Source organism: Mytilinidion resinicola (genome assembly GCF_010093595.1).
Source record: "Mytilinidion resinicola strain CBS 304.34 unplaced genomic scaffold BDZ99scaffold_10, whole genome shotgun sequence".
Lineage (NCBI taxonomy): Eukaryota > Fungi > Ascomycota > Dothideomycetes > Mytilinidiales > Mytilinidiaceae > Mytilinidion > Mytilinidion resinicola.
The window spans coordinates 445627-455532 of record NW_022985446.1 but is presented as its reverse complement, the minus strand read 5'-3'; the positions used below and the strand labels follow the sequence as shown (position 1 = coordinate 455532).

The window sequence follows — 9906 nt, the reverse complement described above, 5'->3', positions numbered from 1 at the left end:
TTTATTGCAGGAAGTGAGGCTGAATCAAAGAGAATTGACTAGCTCTTTAAAGAGCTTCAAGATAAGGTGCATACTTCTGGTCTTCCTAATCTCTCTAATATTAGAGAGATAACTCTAACTGCCTATACAGATAGAGCCGCTTTCTAGGTTCTAAATGAGAATCTTATACAGAAGCAGAAGAAGGCTCGTAAGAACAAGACAAGGAAGCACTTTGGTGATGCTCGGCAGCTCACGGTTGAGGAAGCTCGTAGGCAGATGATGGATCGAGAGACAAAGGAACGGGAGGAATTGAATGCAAAGCAGAGAGCTGCAGCGCTACGAGGCAAAGTAGGCTTTGCAAAGCTTGCCTGGAAGGAGCTGGCAATAACTTTTAATGTATTCACATATGAAATTTGATTCCAATTCACTCATTCAATGACCCCCTGTACGCCACCAATACGCTAGGCGGGGGTGGCTCGATCAGGGGTCTGGCTCGGCGTGGGGTCCGGCTCGGCGTGGGGTCCAAGACTTTATCATGCAGCGAGTTTCAGAGTTAGACCGCCTCCGCAAGCAGATCAAGACCCCACGACACGATTGATGAACGCAGCTGGTAGAATACCGAACATGATCCGAGTGGTGTGGACTACGCAAAAGGAACACAACCTCAAGAATGCAGAGTTTCGGAAAGAGAGTTCGGTTTGAAAACATTGTTCCCGCTTGAAGCTGATGCGCAACGATGAGGCTCTGCCTTCTACAGTAGCTTTGCAAGTTTTCACAGCATCGGTTCCTTGCTTCGATCTTTCGCTTCCTAGCTACGTGGCCACTCTCTACACCTCCTAGGCCCATCCGGTGAACTGGCGCGGATATCAAGCCACCGAGTCAGCCGCAAAGAGGGGTAATCTATGAAAGTAACACCTCGCGGTACCGTGCTTTCAGCAGATTTAGCTCAGCCCCGGTAAAAATCAGTCCAGAAAAGGGGTTCCTCCGCTCTAATCCCGCCTATTCCATCTGTGGCTTCAAATCTGCGCTAGTTCACCGGATGCGCCTAGGAGGTGTACTTGGTGCAACGAACAATATCACAATCACCTACCGCATATACATACTCACGTCCGGTAACCCAGCACCAAGATCAGCCACAAAAGTACCGTATAAGGTAGCATTTCCGGATGCCTCTAAGGGGGAATAGCAACCTCCTAACCAATCAATATTCAGCCCAGGCCAACATTAGCCTAGAAAAGGGGGTTAAACGGGGTCGACCCGGTTTCCGCGCTAGGTCATTAGGCGTAAAGAGATTTTGTATAATCAGGGGGTTGTAGACTACGCAGAAAGAACACAGCTGCAAGAATAAAGAGTCTCAGAAGGAAAAACCTAGCTCGGTCCCGCAGCTTGATCCGGACATACCTGCAGGAAAGAAACAAAGCTGACTAAAACCTTGCAGAAATGGCTGACAAGGCTGGCGGTCTAGTCTTCATATTCCTCCTCGATTTCGTTAGTATGATCCACCTCACAGACAGTTGCCAAGGCCCACTGTGCTTCACGTTGCATATTCGCCTAGTGGGAAGGCTGATAGCAGAAGTTCGTAAGGCAAAAATTGGGGGCCGATAACCGATTCCGGGAGAAGGACCAGGCTATTATTGGCCGACGCTCAAATGCGAACTTTCAGCTCTTCGACCTTCGGCCTTGAGGCTTGGTTTTTCCAGCTGAGCTGCAAGAATCGGCTGATGCCCGTAATGTGCGCAACCGGGGCCCAACGGAGTCGCCGACTAGCCCTGTACATTTATTATAGAGCACTCTCTTTCGTACGTCGGAATACACACAATCCACTCACCTCGGCAAGGGACCTTGACGGCTACAATACTTGTATACTCGATGTATGCTCTTTCCGCTGAACGATATGATATTAAAATCTCATATATCTAGTAGATCTTTTCGAAATCGAGCTAGCCTCGTGTCGACATCATCACAAAATGTCGGGATTCGAAATCCTTGGACTCATTGCGGCCATCATTTCCATCGCGGAGACGACCGCCGCGGTCTACGAAGCCATCAAAGACCTGCATGGTCTCCCCGAAGCGTTTAAGGAAGTGAATCAAAGACTTCCGCTCGTCGAACAGACACTGCTAGATGCGAAGACTCAAACCAAGAACGTCAAGGGTGACGAAGCAAAGGCCCTGGAGAGTCTCTTGACCGGTAGCAAGAGTAAGGCCGAGCAACTATTAGGCATTTTCAAGAAGATCGCCAAATCAGCGGACTCATCGGTGGTAACCGTATATAAGATCGCTGTTCTCAAAATCGGCAAGAAGGGACGCGTTGAGACACTGATGCAGGACATCCTGAAGGACCTGCAGATCATGACAACGTATCAGGTATTCAAGACGGCGGTTGAGCAACACGTGGACCCTTTGAAAGTAGCCGAAGAAGATCTAGCGAAGACAGCAGAGCAGAATCCGTCCCTCCCGGATTCCGAATTCGACGAGAAGCCTTCGACTGGCATGAATCACTTTGGGCAAGGCGATCAGTATGCTGCCTTTGGGTCCAGCAAGCTGAACCATATTTCGGGCGATAATTACAAGGCTGGTGGAGACATGAACTTTGGTACGCGCCCGAAGCACAGGAGTTCTCGGAAAGCAAAGCCCGGGAAGAACGAGGAGTCTTCCGACGAGGACTAGGATTCGAATATGTCACTGTCGAAGTTCCAGACATGGCTGACCACCAACGTATTAGGGGATTACTATATCGAAATTTATGCTCCAAGTTCGTGTAATTTTCCAAATATGAATTGATAAACTCTGACCTTGTCCCCGTGAGCCAGGCGAAGCTAATGCCGATGGCCAAAATTCGAAGCCACTCCACGATATTCCGGCAGTCCTCATTTGGCATTTCGTCGAGCGACCCAAGCTTCTTGATCACCTCGAGGAGAGTATCGCGATTGAACGTCAAGATCTGACCAGACCCACCGTACTAGTCCTCTGGGCCATTGGCGGCCAAGGTAAAAGCCAACTAGTTTTGCGGTTTTGCCGATTAAACAGCACGACGACACAATACCGGGGCATTTTCTGGATAGATGCCTCTTCTCGAGACACTACAATACAAGCTTTCAAGAAAATAGGAATCATGCTGTCTGGTAAGACCTTCGGGGGGAACTTGCACTCCAAGCGAGCAAAAAGGTTCTTGACACATGATATGATTGTTGAAGAGCTCGAAGGGTGGGATGAAGAGTGGCTCCTAGTGTTTGATAATTACGACGACACCTCGTCATTCGATCTCAATGAGTATATCCCGAAGCGTACGCGGATACTTCCTTCCATGTTTGATTTTGTCTAACCTTCCGGCGCAGTTGGAAAGGGCACCGTCCTGATCACAACCCGAGATGCGCGCCTTGGCCAAGATGGCTGGAAAAGAATCCCCATCCCCGAGATGAGAGAAGAAGAGGCACTCAGGCTTCTCCTTCCCGATACCGATTACAATACACTACCGGAAGAGGATGCACGTGCGTGTAAGGAGATTGTCAGTATGTTAGGGTATCTTCCCCTAGCTATCGATCAAACACGATGGTTCTTTTCTCAATTCAACTTCACCTCTCAGATGCGCGAATACGTCGAGGTTTTCAACAACTATAAGAACAATCTAATCGATGCTGAATGGGGCTACAAACGTGGCGAAGAATCCCGCAACTGGTATACGACATTTGAGCAATCTTTCGAAGCTATTGCATCCACCAAATACGGGAAATTAGCGACTCACATTCTGACGATCTCCGCATTCTTTGGTGGCGCGAGTCTCCGCGAGGACTTCTTCTCAGCATATTTCGAGGCCGACTCGCGTTGGATCCAATCACTTGGTCTGCGCGACAAGTGGGATACTCTTTATTTCCGAGGCATTCTCGCCGAACTGGTTCAGCGTAGCCTCATACGCCTTGAGAACAATGGACGAAACTGCTTTTCGTTGCATCCAATAATCCGCGAATGGCTACGCGTTAGACCTGAGTCGAGGCGGTACGACTACCTGTCCGAGGCAGTCTTGATCCTTGTGGCATATACCAAAAGTACAGCAGACAGCTCTCTTCCTTTTAGAGTACAACAAGACCTTCTTGTCCACCTGGAAAGCTTCCTTGGGGACCCAGTCGTACAGAAGAAGCTCTCCTTCCGGCCCGATAACGAGTCTGAGCAGGCATCCCTCGTCATGACCTTTGCGTCGGTTTACAGAACCAGTAGCCATCTTAGAGAAGCCAAGAAACTACTCCAGGGTTTGATAGAAGCGCGTCGAGAGTCTGGTGTCGCAGATAGCAACCCAGTGAGCATAGAGCTTCAAATCGAGCTTGGGGAGACATTCATAGATGACGGCGAGTACACGGAGGCACGCGAGCACTTTTCCTCTGTGCTCAAGTACGCCGACAAGTTGAACCGAACGTCGCATTGCCGGACACTCCTCGGATTTGCAGACACCCTGGGGGCTCGAGGCGACTTCCGAGCAGCGTATCCCATGGCGAGACAGGCGCAAGATCTGGCCGCCACTTGGGCGGGCGTGAACTCTCGTTTAAACTTCAGGGCAATTTTCGTCCTTGCCAGAATTCAGGCCGGTTTGGGCCGTTTGATTGAGGTCGGCAATCTCGTTAACGGAGCCTACGATAGAGCCTACGTTGCTTTTGGCTCCTGTGACAGGACCACTCTGGAAGCATCGTACATGCGGGCAGGGGACATGATGGCGAGGTTGGATTTCGACACTGCCAAGTCATTCGCTGAGCAGACTTTAGTAACAAGTGAAAATCTGAACGGACCTGACCACCGTCTTACCCTCAATGGCTACATCTCATTAGGCTATATTTATGGCCGTCAGGGACTACACAGCAAAGCTCGAAATTGCTTCGAGGTAGCCAAATCGCGAGCGGGCTCGCTGTTTGGAGGTACTCATGCTGACGTAATGGTTGAGCTTACTATAGGGGAAACATACTTTGCAGAACACAATTATGAAGAAGCCGAGAAACAGTTCCAAAGTGGCAAAAACATGAGCGAAAAGATACACGATACTACAATGGAGGTTGCATGCACAGTATCCCTTTTCAGGCTTTACTTTGCTCAGAAGAAATTTCGGAAAGCTATCCCGATGGCGTGGGTCTTCGTACAGAATTTTCCGTTCCGCTTCTTTTTCAGAACCAACAAGACGATGGTCATCTCGGCGGCAGTATTTGGGCTTTTACTAGTTATATCTGGCTTGAAGGGCTATTTCATGACAGTGGTGGCTCTTGTTTCATTATTACTAGTTGCCGTATGGTTTTTATTCTTCTGACCAGGCCGGTCAATCGATTCCTTTCTCAACCTTCTCTGATCAGACGAGTGACAAAATTACCGCAGACAACGAACCTGGTTAGATTTTGGCTTACTTCGCGTGCTCCACTAGCCAGTTGTCTCATTTCCTACACCTTTACTTTCATCTTTCATCTAACACCCCCTGAGACCGAGACCGCGCCTGACCCCGTCAGCAAGCCTAGCGTAATATCATTAACGGAGCAACATGTGTTCGAATAATAGATGACCACTTCACATCAACCTCCAACCCTCCCCTCCGCAGGCTCATTGCATCCCCTCGCCCCACTCACAGAAATACTCATACCTGGGGCGCACTGAATAGGTGTATATATCCTGGGTTATTTCAGTGACGTACAACTACCAAGGTTTCCTCAATTAGCCACTGGCCTTCCCTACTTTCGCGAACGGGGTAGCAACCCATCCGGGTCTTCTACATCCTCTACTTGGCCTTAATCTGGAACTCCGCACATTATATTTTCGAATGCCCTGTTTTGATAGGTTAGGCAGCATGCCCGGATCAAATTTATGTGTTACGGAGGCATAACAGCTACAAAACTTTAAATCTACTAGGCCAAAGTAGACCTAGCAAGGTTCTTGACCTCATCTTATTAATCATTAATTGTCTACCCATTAAATAACCCATTACTGCTTTACACCAACCGTAGACTTCTTACGTTATACATCTAGTACCAATAATCTACGGTGCCTGTCATTCAACGCCTTCCAGACTTAGATCGCGTCCGCAAAGCATATCAAAATCTTACGAAAAAAAGATGACTCTAAAACAATAAGATGCACCAGTACAAGCATAGAGTTCCTTATTTTTCAAGTGTTTCGTGCTGAAAAGATGAACAGGTAGGACATCCAACATTAAACGCATGTTGAAGAGGCTAATTTGAAGTAATATATTTTATTCTATCTCTATCTTAAGAAAGGGAAGAGCACTTCAAAACAAAGAGCTCATTGAGATAGGACCGGCGATGTGATTCAAGTATCAGATCCATCCTACGGAAAGAAGAAAGAACACCGAAACACCACAGGGAACCAGACGCAACCGTACGTTAATTTAGAGACTCTCCTGACCTCTCTCGCATCTCCAAATCCTCATCCCCTACAACAATCCCATCACGTACATTTTCTTCTCCATCAGAGTAGGTCATAAACTCTGAGTCCGCACGTTTCTCCAAACGAAACCTCTCGACTTTGCCATCCCTAACTAGTCGAATTCTTGTCTTTGTTATTATCTTCTCGAGTGGCGACGCGTCAGTCGAATGAAGAGTGAATAGAGTGGCGATGTCGGGGTTCTGGATGGCGTTGCTGATGGAGGAGAAGTACATGTCGTGGCTCTCGCCGTTGGCGTAGATGGCATACGCACCGGCTAGGATAGTAAAGAGCGACGCGAGGATGGAACAGCTATTTGTGAGTTAGCATTCCAGTCAATACTCAATTAGAGTTGTATTAAAGGCTACGCTGCGGCGAAAGTATTCCACGTACCCATACCCAATGAATAAATTTCGGCGATGGTAAGTATATTTGTTTACCCATATAGTTTCATTTACTTGAACCATCGTTTTATCGCTAATTCTTTATCTTAGCCTTGGAACTCGAGTGTTACAAATTCGACTTACCTGAAAAGGGAATTGCTCATCAGACTCAATGACGCGTTCAGCGAAAACTCCTCGATGAGCGAGGTCAGGTTCTTGTTCTGCGTAGGCCCACCAGACTCAAGGTCGCCGATTCTCCATACGGCAGTCATTGCAGAAAAGTCCGCGGCCATTCCCAAGATTGTTTGATCAAGGCTTGTATTCCAATTCCATTGATGGTTCCCATCGGTATAGAACCTAGCCATCACAACGCCGATAAGGAAGTCCATGAGCAGACGGCCAAACGCGTTGTAATTATCCATAGCGTACGACGAGGATGTTTCATCGCCGTCAAAGTCCAATTCTTGAACAGTACCAGTTTGGAGCGACGGGACGTTGTCCACAAAGGTGACATCAGTAGGTACAGATGCATTTCGAAGGTTGCAAGTATAATAGCTCACATTATAATGCGCTAATCCATACTTAAGATCGCCCGAAAGGGTCCCATTTGATGGGTTCGCAATAGCGAACCAGACGTCCGTCTTCATGGTGTCGTGGGGAGTGATAGTTGTGTTGCCAAGCGTACCGAAGTAGCCAATCAGCCCTGCCGGAGTTTCCCAAGCGTTCGTTGAAGTATTCGTGGAATTGATGTAAGTCAAGTTCTGCCAATAGGATACCGATGTAGGATCAGAGTCGTACCCATCAACAGCAGCCTCAATTGCAGCGGCGGCCGTCCAGGCGCGAATAGTCTCATTGCTCGGTTGGCAGCGTACGATAGGAACTATCAGGTCCAGGGTATAGGACGCGTTCTGCAAGCCTTCTGGCGCGCTGAGGCGTAGGAGTTCTCCTGTGCTTGCTAAAGTGGTAAAGGCTCTACCCAATTCGCGGGATTCTTCGCCCATGTAGGCATAGCTTTTACTCGTGTTATAGTCAAGGTTACTGATGGATGGACGATTGACCAGGAGAGTGTGTAGCGTTGTGTTTGGCTTTAATGCAACGCCTAAAGTTGCTGGCGTAACTAGCGCTGCTAATGGCATGCACCTTAGAACTTATGTTAGCAAGGAGGATCTAGGGACGTATTGAAACATCACTCTTTCAAGTTGGAGTGTTGAGAGCGTACCAAAGGAGTATAGCAAGAGCAACAGCAACCGGAAAATCGGAGAGAAAATCCAAATTGAGTAGACAGAAAATATTCTTGTCCACGGAGAACGCAGCGTCAATCGCGCCAATGGTGACCACTTTCTGACGACACCTTCTCCAAACCCACTGAGCGTAAGCCGTACCTGTCGCAGTTGCAAGGCAGGTCTTGACAAAGAAAGCAAAAGCGGTGCCGAATCTAAGCGGGTTAGACTTATAAACGCAGATTTGAGATACACGGAAGGGTACCGTATCGGCCATTGTTGTCTTGCACCAGAATAGACGAGAGTGTTATTCATGCTCATGTAGTAGACGTGGTGCGCGACAGCGAAGGCGATTCCAGCGCAGAAGGAACTTATCATCAACGACGGAGTTACCAAACGACGGCGACTTCCTCGATTAGGGGAAATCGGGTCCGTCCGCGAACGACCCTGTTGTATAAATGAATCGTGTTCTCTCTGAGCAACTACCGCTTCTGCGAGTCCGTCGACGTTGAAACCACCCCTTAGAGCTTTCAAGCGTGAGTACTGTAGGGGACTTTGCCTTAAATTTTGCGAGAACATGATGGAGAATAACGCTCTGTGACTAACTTGGAAGCACCAGAGCGATAGTGTGGTTTTGATGTTCTTATATTGTTCGGGCAGCGTCGTGAGGCTGTGAAATATTTACTTGAATGGGGCTGGACGGGCTGTGCGCGCGGTGGTGCCTGAACACCTAATTTTATCGCAACGGTAGCAATTGGTAACGTCGCACGAAAAGCAATATGCGTAATCTGTTGATGGTGGGATCAACACTCGGGACCTACCATAGCAAGTTCCAGGCCTTCAGGTCCTTCCCCTCCAACAAGATCGACTCGGTGATATGTTCGAACATCTGCTACGTCGATAAAAGCTAGCGTGTTTATAGTAGATGCGAGGCCAAACCATCATCATATATGTACTAAAATAGTTCGCAGTGTCTGTCGATCTCATTCTCGGTCTTAATCACTTAGAAGCTTTCAGGTTCTTCACACTCCTCACGACAAGCTAACACAGATTGCACCAATTGGCGCGGTCTCGGACACTTTTGAGGGAGTCAAGAGAGTGGTCGGAGTAACTTTCGTAGGAATTGAAGTTATAGATGGATCAGATTATCTATAACTAACCTTAAGGCTGCCAGTTCCTCTACTCAGGCGTAGATTGCTGGATCTACTAAGACTGCTGCGTGTGGTGCTGCGGTAGTAGCCCTCACGGCCGCGCCAGCCGCTGCTGTTCTTTGCAACTGTGAGGTATTCAGTTCCCTAGGAAGCTGCATAGCTAGCTTACCGCAGTATCCTATATCTGCCTAATAACGTTAGATCCTTAATTCTAATGTAGCTATGGTATACGCAAAAGTATAGAAGAGATCTTGCACTAGGGAGCTGTGCGCGGAATAGGTAGATCCAGCTTCCTAAGACAGCATCGGCGAATAACGCTTAAAACGCGTCCGGAGACTTTTTGTTCAATTGATAGTTATGCTTAGTCAGTCAAGGAGAGTAAATTCCGACTGGTATTTGTGGCTATTGTGGGTGGATTCGAATGATTGCGTTTGTGGTGATTTTTTATTTGAGGGGTTGATGATCGAAGACGGATGAGATGAAGTCAAGAACCTCGCTAGATCTAGTGGATTGATCTAAAGTCTCCCCTCTCAAGGTCCTTCTATGAGAAGGGCTGGTATCTCGCGAGGAGGTGCTGTTAGCATATACGCTCTTAACGTTTCCCATTCAATTACTAGATTAGCTATTGTCAATGAAGGTATAGGTAATTAGCCTAAGTTTAGAACTCCGCACATCACACTATTAAATGCCCCCTTTTGACAGGTTAGCTAGCATGCCCAGATCAGATTCATATGCAACGAAGGTACGGCAGCTGCTATTTCTGGTA

General features: G+C 47.9%; 3 protein-coding genes across 3 annotated transcripts; all 3 read left to right on the top strand.

Annotated features, from left to right (window-relative positions):
* The first annotated feature begins 1792 nt into the window (after positions 1-1792).
* BDZ99DRAFT_463229 (uncharacterized protein) lies at positions 1793-2771 on the top strand. Its single transcript, XM_033720030.1, has 2 exons — positions 1793-1850; positions 1903-2771. The coding sequence occupies exon 2, from the start codon at positions 1947-1949 to the stop codon at positions 2646-2648; it is 702 nt and encodes a 233-aa protein (XP_033576390.1). The 5' UTR covers positions 1793-1850; positions 1903-1946; the 3' UTR covers positions 2649-2771.
* An 11-nt stretch (positions 2772-2782) lies between these two features.
* BDZ99DRAFT_28389 (TPR-like protein) lies at positions 2783-5487 on the top strand. The gene is made up of 2 exons (XM_033714025.1): positions 2783-3265; positions 3317-5487. Exons 1-2 carry the CDS (start codon positions 3094-3096, stop codon positions 5263-5265), a joined length of 2121 nt encoding a protein of 706 aa, XP_033576389.1. The 5' UTR covers positions 2783-3093; the 3' UTR covers positions 5266-5487.
* A 1227-nt stretch (positions 5488-6714) lies between these two features.
* Positions 6715-7180, top strand: BDZ99DRAFT_28378 (uncharacterized protein). Its single transcript, XM_033714023.1, has 2 exons — positions 6715-6808; positions 6881-7180. The coding sequence occupies exons 1-2, from the start codon at positions 6806-6808 to the stop codon at positions 7076-7078; spliced, it is 201 nt and encodes a 66-aa protein (XP_033576388.1). The 5' UTR covers positions 6715-6805; the 3' UTR covers positions 7079-7180.
* The last annotated feature ends 2726 nt before the right edge of the window (positions 7181-9906 follow it).